Raw genomic sequence first — 19,658 nt, forward strand, 5'->3', positions numbered from 1 at the left:
GCACATAGGGCTTTGCAGTACGGCGGGATGAAGGTGACTGGACGGGAATTCAATATAGTAGGTAGATTGCCAACGAGTATGAGAGAAACTAAGAATGTAGGTCATTGGCGATTCCCCTAGTACAATAGTAGGGTTAAATAGGATAGGAGATACTAGAATGCACGGTGAAGGTGTATATCGTAGATCATCTGGCGAGCCATGAGCCTGCTGGCCCGTACAAGCAAAGGCACTGGCACCGGATATTCGACCCAACTGGCCATTAAAACGATCTCGATCGCCTCCAGGAGTTCATCTGGCTGCGTTCATCGATTGTTTGTTTGGATCAGTATTCCACGTTTCCCATGTGGGCTGACCGTGACTGCATCGGCATGACATCACCTGCTTCAACGTATTTATACCAGAACAAGTCAAAGAATAAATCCTACTGTAGTAGTAACGCGTTATTCAAAGTAATGTTATTCCAAAATGCCCCGTGGAACTCTGTCCGTATCCAACACCGCCATCCCCCAGTACGCGCCGCCGTATCCGACAGACGGCAGCGACTACACAAGCGACGCCGTCCTGACAATCCCGTATCAAACAACAGCCGAATGCGTGCGCCATTTCGTGCCAGACATGCTGGAGCTCGACGACGAGCCCGAGGCATCAGTCATGCTGTTCCAGCACAGAATGACCTCGTTCGGCCCGTACAACGAGTACGTCCACACGGTCAAGGTCAAGTACCAGGGCGAGAAATACGACTACTGCCTCTCGCTCATCCTGGACAACGACTCGCCGATATTATGCGGTCGCGAGCAATTCGGATTCCCCAAGAAGCTGGGAGTGGTGAGTTTGGAGCCGAAGACTGGGTCGACTATCACCCATGGCACCGTGGAGAGGCCCCCAGGGCAGAAGATTGTCGAAGTAGGGTTCCAGCCTCAGCACAAGGTCAAGAGTAGTCTGGAACATACGATTAAAGGGCTGAATTTACGCGTTATTCCATCGGTGGTGCCGGGGCAGGGCCCGTCTGTCAAGGAGCTGGTGCCGGTCGATATCACCATCGAGGGCAGTGCTGTATGGCAGGGCTCTGGGTCTGTGTGTTTCCCAGCGCCCTCGCGGTTTGATCCAATGCATCAAGTCAAAGTGCTTCGATATAAGCCGGCGACGCTGCTGCGGAATGCATCCTCGGCCATCCGCTGTCCGACAAAGGTGTTTCCGATTTAGCAAGAAAGGGGATTAACCTCGGCTTTAAACTGTAATTACGTTTAATTAAATGTTACTTAATTGTACGACGTGACTAATAATTAGAATATCTTGTTCCCCGCTGCCCCTCATCCAACTGTCTCCATCTCCAACATCACCAAATATCTTCATCTATCATGGCACCACCTGCAATCTATCCCAGCCTGCAAGACAAGACAGTCGTCATCTCCGGCGGCGCAGAGGGAATCGGCGCCGCAACAGTCGAAGCCTTCGCCCTGCAAGGCAGCAAAGTCATCTTCCTGGACATTTCCAACGACGCCGCGCAAAAGACAATCGACCATGTCGTTTCACGAACTAAGGAGGCCGAGTCTCGAGCTGGTCCTGCGATAAAGGCCCCGGTATTCTACTACTGCGACTTGAGCAGTCTCTCTGAAGTGCAATCAACGGCGGCAAAAATTCTGGAAGAGCATGGGCCGGTCCATGTCCTCGTCAATAATGCCGCCGCGGCAGGCAGCGTCGCACGACTGGGTTCGCAGGATGTCACGGCTGAAGCTTGGGATTTCAGTATGAATACGAATCTGCGACATGTCTTCTTCCTGACGCAGGCGTTTGTGCCCGGGATGAAGAGTCTGGGTGGTGGGAGCATCGTCAATATGGGGTCCATCACATGGCGTATTCCAGCTGCTGGTACTCCGGTTTATGGGGCCTGCAAAGCAGCTATTATGGGCCTGACGCGTACCCAGAGTCAGGAATTTGGTGCCGACAATATCCGGGTTAACAGCGTCATGCCTGGTGCGATTGCGACCGAGAGGCAGATTCGTGATGTCCTCACGCCGGAGTACCGTGCGGAAGTCTTCCGCGGACAGGCATTGCAGCGAGATTTGGTTCCGATGGATGTTGCAAAGGTGATTGTGTTTTTGGGAAGCGATGAAGCGAGTGGAGTGACTGGCAGTTCGTATGTTGTTGATGGTGGCTGGGTTGGTGATCCTTGAGTATCAGCCTATATCTGGTGTAAATAGGATGGTTAAAATAATGAGACATAACTAAAGGAATATTTTGACGTAGTCTGAATGTTTGAATATCTGCAATCTGTGTATATTGTCTATTATAGAAATCATTAAATGTTGCTTGCCAGCCATGTTAACCCCCAATATGCGACCGAACAATTCGTAAGGGAAATTCGTAAGTCATAAAACGCTCAAGAACAAAAAGAATAAAAGCAAATAAATAAGACGAAATACTATTTTGGCAGTCCACGAGGATAAGTGTTGACGATTTTGAAGCTCCGCGCAGTCTGATATGTAAACCACGACGACCACAAAAACGCTATGAACATCATCGCGCCCGCAGTTAAACCAAAGATCGCAGTCTATCGTGCATTAGTATATATCATTGAACAGCTCGTAAGAGAGCGTTACCTTTCGCTCATCATGATCGCTATTGGCCGCCATAAACGGTTTCGCAATCAACACCACGATCGCAACCGAGTATGAAACCCACGACCACGCCATCAGTGCAATCGGACACTGCCATGTGAGAACCATGCTGGGGTTTATCGATCGGTGCAGCAGGAGCTTGTCGGTCACTTCTCCAGCCTCTGGTCTAAAGACCACAGTCCAGGAGCGGCTGTGCGCGTCGAGAAACTGCGCCCGCGCGACCTGGTACATGTTGTGCATTCCGGCGTCGCATGGCCCATCGGCCATACTGTGGTTATTGGCGGGACACATCTTGTGGAAGAACATGATGTGCTGAGAGCCGATGACGAGGGCGCCGATGGTGAAGAAGAGCGACGTGTAGAGGAGGGCAGAGACAGCCCATGGTGAGCCATCTAGTCGGGGCCACGAGAAGGTTGCGACTGTCAGAGCTGTGTTTATCGTCGCCTGTGACTGTTAGATAATATCGGAAAGAAAAGACCGAGGAGAAAAGAAGAGAGGACATACCGCAAAGCTGATGTACTTGAGCTCTTCACCCTTTCCCAGCGCAAAGTCTCGCACGCGCTCGCTCAACTCAAGCAAGTCCTTTTGAGGGGCGGCGATGCGCTCGAGGGGCTCGATTGTGTATCTCACAAGGGTTCCGTAGTATGGCCAGGTGAAGAGATAGAGAACGCAGTAGGGCAGGTTCCTGAGCTGAGGCATGGTTGTTGCGAGAGATAGTCTCCAAGAAATGAGCCCTGCAGCCGTTTTAACAACAGAGCAAGGCATACTTTGCATATTGCATTCCTGCAATAACAATCAGTAGAAGACAATAATAGTTCTGCCTCTGAATGCTTGATTGTACAGCCCGAGATGGTCGAGTCAGGGCCCGTCGGTGATTTGCTGGCCCGTAAATGCAAACACGCCGATCGAGTTCTTGTCTGGTTAGCGGCTGCTGATCGGTCTATTTCAGTCTGTTTAAGCCTGTTTAAGGCTGATCTAGTCTATTTCAGGGCCCTCCTTGCATGTCAAGTCGAGTCAAGGCGCGGGATCGCCGCACTGCCCGGGGCTGAGCACAAGTCTGCCTGACAATAGTAGAATACCAAGGCAGCGAACTTAAGAACGAATTCCCAGCCTGTATAGCTTAGGATTTGGTCAACATTTTAATCTATCCCAAGTCTCATGTCATACCTTCCCTCCTCCCTGGCTGGTGGCCGACGAGCCCGCAACCAGCCAAGGCAGGCCGCCATAATTGAGACCAACGCCGCCCGTTACGAGCGCCCGATTGTCTGGAAATGTCGCTGGCTAGACGGCTGGCTGGGAATGTACGCCCAGACAAACTGGATGTTGAATGACGGCGTGGGCCTGGCCAAATACGCCGCTCCGTCTGAGCTCCAGATGCACTGGGCCCTGCGCATCGGCCCTTATCTCTACGAACTGACCACCGACGAGCATATGGGGATTTCGTGGCGATATGTGGACGAGACGCGCTGGGAGTCCTGGAAGTCTGCTACTCCTGACAGGGTTGTAGGAGAGACCTGCGCGACGGACACCGAGCTGGCACAAATGGGTAAGTCGTGGCTATATTCGTGACATCGTTAAATGGTTTTCCCGGTTAATATCATGCTAATTAAACCAGCTGAGGAAGTGATCTCGCAAATGCAATGCCGTGACCCTGTATCCTCCTCACCCACGGCCAAATACAACTTCGTCAGGAACAACTGCCACACCTTCGCCCTCCGACTGCTTGAGAGCACCATCAATTTGGATGTTGGAGCCGTCGACATGCGTGCCTTTGCAGGCTTCGATGTTGGAACAGTGGGCACGTCTGCATCGCCGGCATTGGCAGGCTGGAGGAAGATGAATGCTGTTTCCAGCCACCGCAGCGTACCGGAACTATGGGGCTCCCCGAGTGCGTATTTTCGAGCAGTCTCGGACATGGCCAAGGGGAAGCTGAGAGAAAGACACTTTGAGGGGCTGCTCCCAGATTACCAGCGCGGTGCTGTTGGCGAAGAGAGGGCCAGCCGACAAGCACTGATCGCTGCCGTTTACGCACCTGGTTGATTCCAGACGAGCTAATAGACGTCATTGCCCCTGTGAAGAATAGAGCGTCGTGAACCTTTTAGCTGAAGGCCTTGTTTGTGAGATCTAGAGCCTATCTAGACAGTGACTGATTCGTCCAACATCACTTCCGAATGCTCGACTGCGGTCCAATACGGCTGCCTTCGCGTCTGTTACTTGGGGCTACAGGAGAAGCTTAGGCTTAGCCATCAGAAAGATACACCGCAATGCTGCTGGGTTCGAAGTCGCCTGGAATTGTTCGGGTGGGACAGATTCTTCGCTGTATATAAACTCCTATACTGGCTTGTAGACTCAATGCCTCAGAATAGTCAGAAGCCATTCACAAATTTAACCGGGTTGTTTCAAATTAATCTTACCAGTTTATATCTGACGATCCCCTACATTATAGGACATACAGCAATTCTCGCGGTGGTCCCAATAGGAATGACCCCGCGCAGGACACCACTTTAAATGTCCCCATAGCCATTCTCTACGGTGTCTTTTGAAGACGCGCGTCGACTATCAAGACCCAGATCATGACAGGGTCCTTATCGACAAATAATACAGACGCGCGGGTGACAGCATCTCCAATAACCCACAGACCAACAAATAGCCCTACTTGGCGCCCCAGTCAACGCCAACAGGCGGCCCATCAACAAATCGGAATGTTGATTATTATCCGGAGAGGTTGGAGGTGGCCGTGCGAGCTTGCTCGGCAAATATACGGTGTGCACATTTCCCTCTACTGGATCTGCGTCGAGCATGGATCAGTTGAAACTGTATTTGAGTTGTCCATCCGAAACCTCAAGGGGCTTGAACTCGCTGTATGAGAGCTGGTCTTGAGAGCTCACAAGAGCCGATTGAGGCTCGTTCGGCTACAAGGATGAGACAGGGCATTTTAGTTCTTTTAGAGTCAGGCAGGTAAACGAGTTGTCAGGAACTGAGCAGGGCGACTCCGACAATACGACACGATCGACGAAGACAAATGAAGAGGCTCTGGTTGAGCTTCTGGGGAAAAGGTTTCGTCCAGAATGCTACTCGTGTTCTTGTGGAACTGAAACAAATGATGATAGACTGGAGATCCAGTCTATGCTGGAGCTGTCGACAGTTCCTTCAGGCAATTCTCTCCACAAACACGAGCATCAACACACTCTGGCGGAAATGGTCTCCGAGGTCTTGCAAGAGCCTTCTATTATTCTCCACATCGACGTTAAGCGAAGCCCTTAGCAATCGCGGAATGCCGCTCTATAATGACAAGATCGCCAACTTTCGCCTACCTGGGGCTGGAAGCGAACTCCTCTATATCTGTAGAGGCTGAACAAAGTCGAATATAAATATCGGACTCGCACCGTCCCATCTCTTCTTCGATCCAACAACCAATCCTCGAACCAATCTCAATTCCAGTTGACACTACTCCTCAAATTACCAAAATGAAGACCAACTTCCTCGTTGTCATTGCTACCCTGGCCGCCACTGCCCTCGCCGGCCCTGCCGCGGACGCCGATAGCCTTGTCGCCAGAGCCGACATCTGCCACAAGCCCAGCAGCTGCAGTTCCTTCTGGTCCGGCAAGTGTGAAGAGTACTGCGCGCCCTACAAGTTCTCCCACATGAGCGGCGACGACTGTGGCGGAAGTACCAAGAAGTGCTGCTGTGAAAAGCCTTAGGTGACTGGATGGTTCAGTGGTAGGGATATCTATGCCTTGACAGGTAAAGCAGGGCTGTTCTACTATCAGGCCCGGTGATGCTATGGTGTCTGTCGGATGCTGAGCTCCAGTCTCTCTGGTCCTTCTATGCTCTTTCTTCTGTTGTCGGGGCAAAATACTGGGCTATTCTCATGTCTTGATTGTGTCTATTTGTCTTTGTGTCAGTAGTCTTCCTTGTATTTACTGCGTGCCTGCCCGTTGTAGGGTTATCACCCAGACAGGAACAATTGTTATAGTCTCTCTGAAATCCACGCTGTTGACTGCGGAATACATTGCTGTAGCTTGTATTTGTAGCAGTCCATGGACTATTAATACTCATAATTAGCGATCTATTTGGGAGGTATGAAAGAGCAATAAGGCTATACTTGTTGCGATAGACCGGTATAGTGCTCTTCATTGTTCGTTGGACAACCAAGATGATCTCTACACTATACCCGACGGGAATTTCAATAATAAATGACTCAAATTGAATTCCAAATCTCCTATTTACGGTATTGTACGATACTTTTCAATTTATTGGATGAACGTGTAATGACAGAGGTCAGTACTCGGGTATAACTAGATATATATGTGCACTGCTGGATTACTAGTCCATGCAGGAGTTTAGAACAATAATCGTAGTAAATTAAATCTAATCTTAATCTTATTCTACTTCTCGGGCCCCAGTTGGGGAGTATATAATATTGGTTAGAGGTTAGGTGCGGGGACAGAATAGCGGTGGAATGTCAGCATCTGCTTGTAGGATAATGAAGAACATGACATCAGTGTGGGAATGGCACAGTGAAAGTGGCAGCGCATCCCACTGCCCATCAAATTGTGAGTGTTTAGTTTGCTTTTGCTACATGTTATTTCTTTTTCTGGCCGCTCTTGCCGCGGTCGCAGCAGTCACAGCAGCCCTGCTAAGCACTGTTGGACACAGTTTTAAACACATACAACCCATGGATAGGCTCTCACAAATTATAGAAATTAATAGACTAATTTGAGACAGAGAAATACGAGAAATGAAACTGAATGTGCGGCTTCCGAGATGATCTGATAAGATTATCTGATTGTGCCCCCACTGACTATCAATTTAGTGTTGGCCTGGTGGGATTCTCTCGCACCAGCCCAGCCATCTGTTCGCCTGTTCTATTCCGATCTGCTGTATTATTGGCCACAGATCAATTCACGCGGGAAAGGCGGCCAGACGAATCCATCGTGACGGGCTTGCTGCTGCTTGAGTCCAAGCGTCCGACTTCGGCTGCACGCTGCGTGCAGGGACCACTCATGCGTCCGCCCACTTTAATAACTTATTTGTTTGCTTGTCGTGCCCTCCGATTTTCAGCCTCGGTCTTTGACTCTTTGTCGAGCTCACCAACTTCAGCGCAATGGGTGTTCGTCCTTTGATTCGGAGGACTCGAACCATCCTCCGCCGCATGTCTGCGGATGGCGAGACGGACGAGAACTCCATCGAGCAGCCGGCGCTCCACCAGAGCAAGAGCCATCCCAATTCTGACTCGCAGCGCGGGGCTTCTCAGGCCTTTGGTAGCCAGGGAGCACGCGACTCAATACCCAACAGGAACACCCAGCGTGGTGTCCAGGATGTCGAGGCTGTGACGCTGACCTGGTCCAAGGGCACTCTGATTGCAATGTTCATCAAGTACGTCGGTATCCATCTTGGGAATGTTGCATCTAGGCTAATCTGTTTCAGCATCTGGTTCCTTTACTTCGTCAGCGCGTTCCAACTGTCCGTCTCCAGCAGTCTCAACCCCTTCGTCACCAGTTCGTTCAAAGCACATTCGTTATCTGCAGTTCCAACGGCTCTCGGCGATGCCTTCGCCGCCGCGACGTATCTCCCGATGGCAAAACTCATGGATGTATGGGGTCGAGCGGAAGGATTCCTCTTCATGGTGTTATGTCTGACAGTAGGGTTGATTATCATGGCTGCCTGCAATAGCTTCGAGGCCTACTGCGCTGCGAACGTAAGACGACAACTACTTTCTGCAGGACAGACTTCTGACAGCTGATTTAGGTCTTCTACTATGTCGGGTTCTATGGGATGGAATACGCAATTGACGTCGTGACGGCTGATGCTTCTAGTCTGAGAAACCGTGCCTTCGCCTATGCCTTCACCTCGTCCCCTTATATTATCACCGCATTTGCTGGACCGAAAGTGGCAGAGGAATTCTATTACCAGGTCTCCTGGCGCTGGGGATTTGGTGCCTGGGCGATCGCGACGCCAATTGTGGCTCTCCCTCTGTATGGGATCCTAAAGTACAACCTGCTCAAGGCGCACAAGGAGGGATACAGGGTCAAGAGACCGAGTGGTCGCACCGTGTGGGAAAGCATTCAGCATTGGACAGTTGAGTTTGACTGTGAGTTTCTACGCCTTCAGCATTCTAGTGGAGGGTTCTAATCGAGATCAGTGCTGGGAGTTTTCATCTTTACTGCTGGCCTTGTGCTCTTCCAGCTTCCGTTCGACATCGCCAACTATGCGCCGCAAGGCTGGGCCACAGACTACATTATCGCCATGCTCGTTGTCGGATTCTCAATGCTATTCTTCTTTGCTATCTGGGAAAGCCTCCTCGCTCCAGTTCCGATCTTCGAGTGGCGTTTGTTAACCAATCGAACCATCATCGGCGCCGTGCTGTTGGATGCCACATACCAGCTGTCGAACTATTGCTGGAGTTACTACTTTACCTCCTGGCTGCAAGTGAATAATAACCTGACCATCACTACTGCGAACTACATCAACAACATCTTCGACGTCGTGTCTGGTGTAGTATTGCTGCTTATCGGCTGGGCCATCCGCAAGGTTGGGAAGTACAAGTGGACGCTGTACTTCTCGATTCCTCTCTACATTCTCATGCAGGGCTTGATGATCTACTTCCGCAAGCCGAACATGAATGTTGGCTACCAGGTCCTCTGCCAGGTGTTTCTGGCTATTAGCGGTGCCATCTTTATCCTGGTCGAGCAGCTTGCCATTCTAGCTGCTGTTGACCACCAACACGTCGCCACTGCCCTGGCTTTGTTGAATGTTGTCGGCACCATTGGAAACTCTGCAGGCCTTACCATCAGCACCTCGATCTGGCAGAATACTTTCTTCCCAGCCCTTCTTCGATACCTCCCCGAGTCGGCTCTGGACAATCTGGACATGATTTACGAGGACCTTCCAACGCAAACCAGCTATCCTGTCGGGAGTCCAGTTAGGACGGCGATTCAGAATGCGTATGCGTATGCTGAACTTAGGCTACTTGCTGTTGGGTGTGGGATTATGGTGCTTTCGATTCCCTGGTGCATGCTCATCAGGGACGTCGACCTGAAGAGAAAGGTGCAAGTCAGGGGTACTGTGTTTTAGACCAGTATACCTTGCCTGGTTGCATCCTTAAGAAACTGCTTAGAAATTGTTTAGACATGATAGATACCCATTATACGATTCATTATGCTGTATCTGTGGAAGCTAAGTAAACTGAATATAGAAAATCTCCATGTGTAGCTAGCCCGTCATACAAACCATTCAACACCAAGCCCACTTCGCAGAGAACTACCCAGCACAGACACCAGCCCGACTCAGTTAGATCCGCAGGAGGTCCGCAGTATCCGAAATCGGACAAAGCTCGGTCCATCGACGCAGTGACGCACCGCTCCAGACGCGTAGGGCCCGAGTTGCCATGCAGCTTGGGTGGAGCTGGCCCCTCCACCAGCTACCTAAATGAACGGTGCACCTGCACCACCTTCTTTCTTTCTCGTCTGTGCACGGTTACGTTGGCCGAGGCCTGCTGAGGTCTTTAAGTGTATTTATCCGCAGATTCCCTTATTCTGCCGCTTCCGTCTTGCAAACATATCCGCACTGATGCGCAGGAACCAAGTCCAGGTCACTTGGGTAGTTGTGCCCCAAAGCTCTCACGTCAGCATGGGAGAGGGAGAGAAGAACAAGAGAATGGATATTGGTTCGTGTCATGTTGAGTTTCCGGAGACTATTCTCTACGACAATAATGAGACCATTGGGGCCGTCAGGGCTGGCACTCTTGAGGCGCTGGTGGACAATCTGACTCGCCCTGATAAACTGGACGCCGCGTTTAATCGGGCGTTTCTGACGACGTACAGCTATTTTACATCCGGAGAGGAGGTTCTTCAGCTTCTCATGGAGCGGTTTGACTGTCTGCCACCTGAAACGCTGAATCCGACACAGGCAGAGGAATGGTTGAGTGAAACGAAGCCTGTGATTCAGTTGCGCGTGGTCAATGTGCTGAGGCAGTGGCTGGAGAGCTTCTGGATGGAGCCTTCAGGACCGGAGACGCATAGGAATCTGCTGAAGCTTCACCTGTTTGTGTCTGAATCGGTTTCCAACGAGGCCAGTGCGGTGCAGCAGCTTCTTGAGATCATCCGGGGTCGGCTCTCAGGCGTTGAGCGTCTCAAGAGATCACAGCCCTCTTTCTCGAGTGCGCCAAAGCCCATTCTCCCCCGGAAGTTGGACAAGCTGCAGTTTCTCAAGATCGATGCTACAGAGATTGCCCGACAGTTGACACTCATGGAGTCATCTGTCTTTGCCAAAGTGCAACCGATGGAACTCTTGAACAAGAACTGGCAGAAGAAAGAGAGTGCAGATGTAGCTACGCCTGCACCGAACGTCCGAGAATTAATTCGATATTTCAATCAGTTGTCGAGCTGGGTTGGGGCTGTGATTATTGCAGAATCAGACCTGAAGAAGCGCACGCAGGTTATAGCGCATTTAGTCAACGTGGCCAATGTGCGTATACCGTCTTCTAATTCAACCTTTGACCAATTCAACCTTTGACAAACTGACTATCCAGGCATGCCACGACCTGCAGAACTACTCTGCTGTGATTTCGATTCTGTCAGGCCTCGAAAGCGCCCCTGTCTACCGGCTTGCTCGCACCTGGGCCATGGTCACAGAGCGCACTTGCAGCATCCTAGAGCCCTTGCAAGCTCTCACAGCGACCGATCAGAACTACCAGATGTACCGGGATACATTACGCTGTGCAGTGCCGCCATGTATTCCTTTTCTCGGTCGGTCACACTAGACATCTAGCATGGCGCCGTCGAGACACTAATACAAGTTAAATAGGACTTTTCCTTAAGGACCTGGTCTTTATCGAAGACGGAAACCAACCCTGGACGCCAGAGGGTCTGGTTAATTTTACGAAATACTCGATGCTGGCGTCCACAATCCACGAAGTCCAGCGCTTCCAACAAGCCCCGTACTGTCTCCAGCCCGTCCCGGAATTGCAGGAATACCTGACAGCCCAATTACAATCCGCCGGCGACGTCCACGAGCTGTGGGAACGCAGTTGTCAGTTGGATCCGCGAGGACGCGGTGATGGAGGCCGATCGCGCGACACGTACACCGCAACCGGAGGGATGACGACGTCCATGGTGGTCGCATGCATGATCCTCGACGATTGAACGCTTGCCATGGGGTTCCATGAAGATCTAAAGTTATCGATTATCTGATCCGAGTCACCGAAGCTGGATCGACTAGTGTGATGAGTCTGCCCAAGCCCCGCGATCACCCGGCACAAGCGAGTTCAGGCCACTCTTTGGTGCGTTGGGACGGCGATCGCGTCGATCTGCTCCTTCACACTTCAGGCATGTCTGGAAGTGGCAGATCATCGGGCAGACGTCGCTGGCCTGGCTCACCGAATGAAAGACTCAGGGTGGGTGAGGCTGTCAGCCGGGCCCACGCTGCTCGCAAAGGCGCCCCCAACGAGGAGATCTACGCGAGCACAGACTGCGCCACATATTGCTTTTTTGCAGGAATGCGTGACAGTCTAACAGACGGATGGCATGGGATATGGTTGAGATAGCCGAGTGATGCCCTGAAATGAGGTGCATACGATGCCTCAATATGTCTATTGGAAAGGAATTAATGGTGGCATGGCCGATAACCTGCCTGCTTATGAGGCATTCGGTGATTTAGGCCTATATAAGTATTGTTTATCAGGATTTAGAGCGATATTACCGATTTGAAATGAGGCATAGGAAGACCTGACGTACAGATGGCCACATGGACGAGGAATTCTTCGGAAATACACCAGCTGAATTGAAATGTAGGGCTGGCTGGTCCTAACAATATATACAGCAAAATTGCTTTACCAGGTCACATAGTAGGCCATTCCATCTGGATCGGTTCCAAGTTTCCAGCGCCTTTGAAATCTTCTACTATATCTGCCTGCTCGCTTAGAAGGACACGGTCTGCCTGCGACCCGATGTTGGCCAGCTCCCTCCACCGGGCCATATCTGCAGCGTTGCGCTTGTCCCCAAGAGCTTGCTCATTGTTGTCCCAGTGGCCCCTGGAAAACGCGATGAGAGTTGAAACGCGGCTATTGGGAATGTCAAACACAAGCGAGCAGATGGTGCCGGTCTCTTCAAGCCAGTTCACCTGCCATAACTCTCCCGGGCGAATACATTGGTATGTGGCTGCTTGGAAGTTATTGCGACCGGCCATTGGGCCTCCGTGGATGGCGTAGACAACGCGGTCTTCGTTGTAGCACCACAGTTCGTATCGCCACTTTTGCGGGTTTCCCTGCGCGTCTTGGGCGTCGTAGTCGTAGAGCAGGTGGCGGTCGCGAATGTCGGTATCGAATGTCGAGTCTTTGAGGGAGGGCACGACAGGCATTTTGACGGAACTGTGCAATGGTGTTATGGCAATGTGGTGGTTAGTCCTGCAGTATGTTGTTTTACCAGGTTTGATAGGTATGATGCCATGAACCAGACTCTCCTAAGGTGCTTGGCCGGCAATTGACGTCCTGATGAGGTGGAAACCCTGGCTGGCATTTTTATACTCCACTTAAATTCCAGGCGACGACCACATCGGATACAATGTGTAATTGGTGCAACAGGCCAAATTGGCACCTGCATTTTACAGGCTGTGCTGGTAAAGACATGGACGATATTGTTCAAATTGTCCGTCCTGGTTCTGGTCCAAGGCCAGCGATATCAAAGTCCGACCGGAACAGAAGCAATAGAGGCCAGTGCGGATAATTTGCTTCTTCGCTCAAAGGCGTGGAGGTCCATGACGCTTTATTCCCTGCTTTGCAAGTAACTCCCTTTGAAAAGTATTTCCAAGATGAATTCGGACTTGATCGCTGCTGCTGTTATAAGCGAAGCCACCTCCATTTCATTATTACGTGTAGAGTTCAAGCGAACCTTGAGAAATGCAGGGCAAAAAGGTACCGTCGTTTTGCATTATATTTGGCATACTTTGTCTTCCCATGTTGATCCAGGTAATCGACTTGGCTACGACAGGTCAAATGCAATATCGCGTATGGATGCAGCCAGGAAATAAGGGCACTTCCTCTTGAATCAGGACCTTCACCTTCGCCAGACTACGGCATCGAATATGGTCTAACAGACTTTGGTGTTGAAGGTTTAGTTACGGAGAGGTGGTGGTTTATTTACTGGGATGGAAGGTTTAGAAGTTCTAGAATACGCGATTCCCTGTTAATATGGCTAAACGCTCTCCCGGTTGTAGCAGCTGTAGCGGTTAAATGAACTGTCCCACCCTCTACCACTGGAATGTTCTTCAGGCGAGACACGGCATGAAACTGCACCCAAGCCGGCATTATTTCGGCATGGCAGTGGGTCGTCTGTCAAGTCTGGGACAGCTGTCAGCCTGTCACCCCGTTGAACAGTGTCCACTGTGCCCTTATCAAGATCAACGGCCGCCAGACTACGCTGATTCTAGCATGGCTAGTGGCTGGGCCCGTTATTGAGCGCCTTCTTTTGTCCCCTGGTCCAGCTTACCATTGCTTCCTAATCGCTGACTGTGCTATATTGCAATATTAACGGCCCTTTGCGGATCCACTTCGGTCCTTGGGTCAGATCGGATTCCTCTCGACTCAGTTTCAAACAAGTTTCCTAGCCTCATGGAGAAATTAACGGCATGTTTCTCTGGCAGGATGACACAAAATGGGGCTTCGGTTCTAACCCGCCGAGTCCGGGCAAAGATTAAAATGCCGCGCTCTGCCCAGGACCGAGACAGAATCTGCTTTGTGTTTCATTGACAATAATCAGCACACTTTCAAGATGCGATTCTCTCAAGTAGCCTGCCAGGCTGGCATTCTAGCTGCTGCTGGAGCTGTTGCTTCGGCATCGGGACTCAAGAACGGCGGATACGACTATATCGTTGTCGGGGGCGGCCCTGCTGGGATCATCACGGCCGAACGATTCGTCGAAGCCGGCAAGAATGTGCTGCTCCTTGAACGAGGTGTCGGCCCAACTGTGGCCACCGGTGCCAACGAGACTCTACCCTGGAACCGCACCCTGACTCCGATTGATCTCCCCGGTCTTTCCGCCGACGTTGGCTCTCTGGATGTGTGGAATGAATACATATGCTCCGACACTGCCGGCATGGCTGGCTGTGTGCTTGGTGGCGGTGTCACTCTGAACTACATGGTCTTCGTGCACCCCTCTCAGCACGACTTTGACGACAACAAGAACTGGCCAGAGGGCTGGAAGTGGAAGGACGTTGAGCCTGCAGCCGACAGACTCTACGAGCGCAACCCCGGTACCATCTTGCCCTCCGCCGACGGGAAGCGCTACGACCAGGGCCTTTACTCTGTCCTCTCCAAGTTCCTCCACAAGCTGGGCTGGAGGTCCGTCGACATGATCCGTGATCCCCACGACAAGCACCAGGTCTACAGCTACCCATCATGGAACATCCAGGACCAGGTCCGTGCTGGTCCGGTGCGCACTTATCTCCCTCTGGCCCAGAAGAGCAACAACTTCTCCCTGCGCCTAAACACCAAGGTCCTCCGTGTCGTGCGCTCTGGCAGCCAAGTCACTGGTGTTGAGGTTGAGACTCCCTCTGGCGCATCTGAGATCGTGTCGCTTGCCCCTAATGGCCGTGTTGTTCTCGCTGCCGGAGCCCTCTCCACCCCTCGTCTCCTTTTCAACTCTGGTATTGGGCCCAAGAAGCAGATCGAAACTGCTAAAAAGAGTGGAATTGCCGTTCCTCCCCAGCAGGACTGGATCAATCTCCCTGTCGGTGTTGGCTTGAAGGACCACCCCATCTTCACCATCACCACCAAGACTCCTGGTGACTTCGGCATCCCCGACTACGACGGCATCGTCAACGGTTCCAACACCAAGGACATCAGCCTCTACGGCAAGGGTAATGGACTTTTGACCCAGGGCAAGCATCGAATGATCTTCTTCTCTTCGAACGAGGTCCACGGCCACACCCGCTACTTCCAGGGGTCTTGTGCTCCTGACGAGGACTCTGTTCTTGAGATCAAGGCGTATATGACCCATGGCCTGACTTCCTCTGGTGTACTTGGTCTGGACGAGAAGCAGAACACTATTATTGAGACTTCTCCCTACATGCAGACCGCCGATGATATCCTGGCTGCCCGCATGTTCGTCCAGTCGCTGATCGACGACTTCGGCGCACCAGACTCTGGATTTGAGCTCCAGACCTCCCGCAACGTCTCTAAGATTCTAGCATCTCCATCTACTGGTAATCACTACACTACGAGTGCCAAGATGGGCACCGACGACGGCCGTAAGAACGGTACCTCTGTTGTGGACGTCAACACCAAGGTGTACGGAACAGACAACCTGGTAAGTCCACTCTACCGTCATTATCCTTTGATTCAAGTTACTAACTATAAGTTAAAGTATGTCGTTGACGGCAGCATCCACCCCGACCTTCCCACCGGCAACATCCAGACCACCATCATGGTTATTGCAGAGGCTGCGGCCGCTCGCATTCTTGCCCAGTAATTGGCCACAGTGGCCATTCCCAGCCAATTTCTATATCCCGTCCAAGATGAAGGCCCTTCCATTCGACGGTGTTAGGCTGCTTATTCATGCGACATTCATTTTGCTCGGGTTCGACGTTACCAACATGTTATAGATGTGTTCTCATTTATTCCGTTCTCTGTAGTATATCTTAGCCTTTCCGTACTGGTTGCTAGAAGGCGTGTGCAAATTAACTTCTTTCTATTATCTCTCATGTGTCTTATTGTAGTTCCGAACGTACGTTCTTCTGCCGGCGACACTTCTATGCATGGACTGAAAGGCTTAATTGTAACGCCCGCCACTACTAGTGATATTCAAACGACCATACGAGTTGATTCCCAACTCTTGCAGGTCACTTTGACAATGGGAAACCCCAAACCTCCACCTTGGTTCGTATCGGACGAAGCCTCGAGCTTATTGGCGCGCTGCGACGAAGACTTCGGTCCACTGTCGGCGAATACACCCCATGCACGACAGAAATCCATCTGCATTGCCAAGATGGCGAGCTTGGTCGTCATCAACTAGCGGTGAGTAGGCAGGCAGCGCAGTCGAGACTCATTGGATCATACTGACCGCTTCATTCTCTCCTTGTCGTCATCGATCGCGGGGCATACAAGGAATGCAGGGAGATTCACCAGAGCATATATTCTCTTGCAGAGCCCGGTCTTCTGTCCATCATTACATACCAGTCTGCCAGCCATGGATCCACGGTTCCTTGGTCAAAGCGAGTCCGCGGACTGGATGTCGCTGGGAACAGATATCAACTATGATTCAATCCCCGACACTACCTTTCCGGACAGCCACGATTCAGCAGTAATATGTGATTACGCAGGATCACTATCTAATGCCCAGGATGATGGTACCTCTCAGCCACCTGCAACACTCGAAGCCGAGCCCCAACTGTCCGACTTCGAGGAGCATGCCATGGAAGGCTCCCGAGATCACGAACCCCTCATCGATTGGAACTTTTTCGACATTTGGTTCGCTCTATAGAGTGCTATGCCGGATTCTTCTTCGACTGAATTGGCTCAAGATCTCTGGGGCAACGATTTTACTGAGGCTATTACAGAGGCTACCAACACCCGTCGCAGTACAGAACCTCAGAACGTGATCACCAATACGCATTGGAGATTTGAAGAAGCCGAAATGCCTTCATTGGATGCCATTGGTGCTTCACCAGATGGGTTATATTACTGTCCACGTGAAAACTGCAATCATAAGGGGTTTCAGCACAAGTCGCTTCTTCGGTGAATATCCCCCCCAGGGCTTGATACAGCTATCTAATAACATCCAGAAAACATTTAAAACGGCACGAAAAGCCTGTCAGGTGTCATATGTGCCCATGCACTACCATTGACCAGCGGGACATGCGCCGGCATTTCGAGACTGCCCATAGCGCATGGGCTAGGCGGCATTGGAAGGTGCAAGGCCAGGTATCTTGCCAGATATGTGGAAAGCCGTTTACTCGAAAATATAACTTTTATCGTCACTACAAGAAACAGCATGGGGGGTTGTTGGGAAGATAGTTAATGATAACAAGATTGCTATCCCGTTACATTATTCTGGCTGTTGCCCATGGAGTAGAAGCAATACCGTCCATATTACTAGACGGACTCTCATTCAATTGTTCAATCCAAGCACTAAGAAGCTAAACATATATTAGAACGCCACCATCGTCTGGATCGAGGCTGAGGTCCAGCTCTCCTTCGGTATCTTTGTCGGGTTCATCGTCTTGTGCCTGATGGATGCCAAAAGCATCAGCAGGGTATGTCTCTGTGATTCCTGTTCTAGAGTCTGGGTGCCAGCGGCTCGATCGTGAGCGTTCCAAAACCTGGCGAATAATTTGTTCGCGAAGGTCTTGCGTTACGTCGCTTAACAGCTTCTTCTGCAGCCTGGATTCAGGGTCATCTTTCGTGAATTGTGGCACATATGGAGGACTCCAGCTCGTCCAGATCTTACAGTGCGATGAAGGCACAACCATGCGGGCTGGATGGTGTTTGAAGTACAATTCGCAACACAAACACGCCGGCTTACTGCAGGCGATAAATCGGTCGTGGCCCACGAAAGAAAGTCGCTTCTTATAAAAGTGTTCCAGTAGCTGCACCTCTGCGTGAACCTGTAGGCCTGGGCTCTGGTACTGGGATATGAAGGTGTTGAATATTCCAGAGGTCTTGTTCATGTAGATCAGGCCGTCTTCAATAATCGCCTTTTCAGGATCGTCTCGCGGGAACATGCGCTTGACGATCCCGTGAAGGTTTGTATGCGAGTCACACACTGGCGGAGGCACAGGATGAGGATGGCTCATTGCGCGGACGTCGTACGCTTCCAATAAGTGGCCCAACTGGCTCGCATCTTCGATGAGGGCTTTTGGTGCCCGTACGTGGTGGGCAAGCCTCCCCATGTAATGTCGAACCAATTCAAACGATGAACGTCTGGCTTCATAGCCCAGGCTTCTATTTTCGTAGCTGGCCCAGCTTTCAAGCTCGTTCATATACAGCGAATGGCGGTTCCTGTATGCAAAGGCACACAGCGGAATATTATCTCTGTGGTCAATCACCTGCTCCAACCATCTGAGCAAGTTCTGGGCTTGGAATCTGTTAGATACTTGTTTCCAAAAGTTCACTCGGTGCGAAAATGGTCATACCTGTTTCCGAGCTCTGCTTCAGGAGCATTGAAACGCTTCTCTGCGCCTCTCTTCGGAGACACTTGCGTTCGTCCTCTATACGGGCGGCTGCGAAGTCCGCGCAGTATAGAATAAACTGGGCTTTGGCGTGGGCCAGACTAGAGCTGGGAAGAGCTTCTGTGTCACGCATAATGCTGAGCACTTTCTTGACAAACCCGACTATCTTTTCATTCTCTTTGTTTGAGGCTATCCAGAACCGGTAGCAGGCGGGGCTGTCTTCTAGGGCGATTGCAGTGCAAGAACCTCCTCCTTTCTTGAAGTCGCATATGGAACAAAGGTTCAAGAGGAACCTTCGCCTGATGGCCTGGCCAGCATCGCGGCTAGGGGGTTGGGACGTGTGTTCGCCGCGAGTCTGACCCAATGCTTTCAGAAGGAATAGTGGCTCGTAAAAGCGGGCGAGAAGCCTATCATATGGATTGAGCCTGGGGCGTAAAGTAGCCGTGGGTACAAGCTCGAGATGCTTATTTGCTGTCATATTTTCTCGATTGAAATCTTAATTGTCTGGCTTTCTGGCAGGTAGCCATGTAGAGGAAACCGGAGGAATTTAAACCCATCCCTCGGACTGAGAATCGATTTCCCTATCAGGTTGACTCATTTCAGAAACATGACTCTTTCTGCAGGTCTCATGTAGGGCGGTGGTCTCGCTGTGGACAATTGGCAGAGTAGTAGGGTATTCATGCGAGAGGCCGTCACTGCAAGAGGCCGCCCATGCAAAAGTCCCAACAGTTATGCGGGAGCCATGCAAGAGCCATGCAAGAGGCCGACCACATAAAACGCATTTGTGCAGGACACTGCCATCGTAGAGTGCGCGGTGCCAATCATATCTTACCAGGGGCGTATTTTCGTATTTTTGGGCGCTTTGATGACCGTTTA

General features: G+C 51.2%; 11 protein-coding genes across 11 annotated transcripts; 8 read left to right on the forward strand and 3 right to left on the reverse strand.

Moving 5' to 3' along the window:
- Positions 1–465: 465 nt before the first annotated feature.
- Positions 466–1,203, forward strand: APUU_71201S (acetoacetate decarboxylase family protein; the record flags this gene model as incomplete). Its single annotated transcript, XM_041696159.1, has 1 exon — positions 466–1,203. One exon carries the CDS (start codon positions 466–468, stop codon positions 1,201–1,203), a length of 738 nt encoding a protein of 245 aa, XP_041561817.1.
- Positions 1,204–1,358: 155 nt separating this feature from the next.
- On the forward strand, positions 1,359–2,174 carry APUU_71202S (SDR family NAD(P)-dependent oxidoreductase; the record flags this gene model as incomplete). Its single annotated transcript, XM_041696160.1, has 1 exon — positions 1,359–2,174. The coding sequence occupies one exon, from the start codon at positions 1,359–1,361 to the stop codon at positions 2,172–2,174; it is 816 nt and encodes a 271-aa protein (XP_041561818.1).
- Positions 2,175–2,561: 387 nt separating this feature from the next.
- On the reverse strand, positions 2,562–3,317 carry APUU_71203A (uncharacterized protein; the record flags this gene model as incomplete). The annotated part of the gene is made up of 2 exons (XM_041696161.1): positions 2,562–3,062; positions 3,123–3,317. The coding sequence occupies 2 exons, from the start codon at positions 3,315–3,317 to the stop codon at positions 2,562–2,564; spliced, it is 696 nt and encodes a 231-aa protein (XP_041561819.1).
- Positions 3,318–3,776: 459 nt separating this feature from the next.
- APUU_71204S (uncharacterized protein) lies at positions 3,777–4,658 on the forward strand (the record flags this gene model as incomplete). Its single annotated transcript, XM_041696162.1, has 2 exons — positions 3,777–4,164; positions 4,234–4,658. 2 exons carry the CDS (start codon positions 3,777–3,779, stop codon positions 4,656–4,658), a joined length of 813 nt encoding a protein of 270 aa, XP_041561820.1.
- Positions 4,659–6,085: 1,427 nt separating this feature from the next.
- APUU_71205S (uncharacterized protein) lies at positions 6,086–6,319 on the forward strand (the record flags this gene model as incomplete). The annotated part of the gene is made up of 1 exon (XM_041696163.1): positions 6,086–6,319. The coding sequence occupies one exon, from the start codon at positions 6,086–6,088 to the stop codon at positions 6,317–6,319; it is 234 nt and encodes a 77-aa protein (XP_041561821.1).
- Positions 6,320–7,725: 1,406 nt separating this feature from the next.
- APUU_71206S (uncharacterized protein) lies at positions 7,726–9,695 on the forward strand (the record flags this gene model as incomplete). Its single annotated transcript, XM_041696164.1, has 4 exons — positions 7,726–7,997; positions 8,049–8,319; positions 8,370–8,712; positions 8,764–9,695. 4 exons carry the CDS (start codon positions 7,726–7,728, stop codon positions 9,693–9,695), a joined length of 1,818 nt encoding a protein of 605 aa, XP_041561822.1.
- Positions 9,696–10,250: 555 nt separating this feature from the next.
- On the forward strand, positions 10,251–11,764 carry APUU_71207S (Ras-GEF domain-containing protein; the record flags this gene model as incomplete). Its single annotated transcript, XM_041696165.1, has 3 exons — positions 10,251–11,087; positions 11,152–11,368; positions 11,427–11,764. 3 exons carry the CDS (start codon positions 10,251–10,253, stop codon positions 11,762–11,764), a joined length of 1,392 nt encoding a protein of 463 aa, XP_041561823.1.
- Positions 11,765–12,458: 694 nt separating this feature from the next.
- Positions 12,459–12,977, reverse strand: APUU_71208A (uncharacterized protein; the record flags this gene model as incomplete). The annotated part of the gene is made up of 1 exon (XM_041696166.1): positions 12,459–12,977. The coding sequence occupies one exon, from the start codon at positions 12,975–12,977 to the stop codon at positions 12,459–12,461; it is 519 nt and encodes a 172-aa protein (XP_041561824.1).
- A 1,409-nt stretch (positions 12,978–14,386) lies between these two features.
- Positions 14,387–16,084, forward strand: APUU_71209S (putative cellobiose dehydrogenase; the record flags this gene model as incomplete). Its single annotated transcript, XM_041696167.1, has 2 exons — positions 14,387–15,922; positions 15,980–16,084. The coding sequence occupies 2 exons, from the start codon at positions 14,387–14,389 to the stop codon at positions 16,082–16,084; spliced, it is 1,641 nt and encodes a 546-aa protein (XP_041561825.1).
- Positions 16,085–16,801: 717 nt separating this feature from the next.
- APUU_71210S (uncharacterized protein) lies at positions 16,802–17,095 on the forward strand (the record flags this gene model as incomplete). The annotated part of the gene is made up of 1 exon (XM_041696169.1): positions 16,802–17,095. One exon carries the CDS (start codon positions 16,802–16,804, stop codon positions 17,093–17,095), a length of 294 nt encoding a protein of 97 aa, XP_041561826.1.
- Positions 17,096–17,750: 655 nt separating this feature from the next.
- APUU_71211A (nucleic acid/nucleotide deaminase domain-containing protein) lies at positions 17,751–19,260 on the reverse strand (the record flags this gene model as incomplete). Its single annotated transcript, XM_041696170.1, has 2 exons — positions 17,751–18,688; positions 18,747–19,260. 2 exons carry the CDS (start codon positions 19,258–19,260, stop codon positions 17,751–17,753), a joined length of 1,452 nt encoding a protein of 483 aa, XP_041561827.1.
- Positions 19,261–19,658: the final 398 nt, after the last annotated feature.

This window comes from Aspergillus puulaauensis, chromosome 7 (genome assembly GCF_016861865.1).
Source record: "Aspergillus puulaauensis MK2 DNA, chromosome 7, nearly complete sequence".
NCBI lineage: Eukaryota > Fungi > Ascomycota > Eurotiomycetes > Eurotiales > Aspergillaceae > Aspergillus > Aspergillus puulaauensis.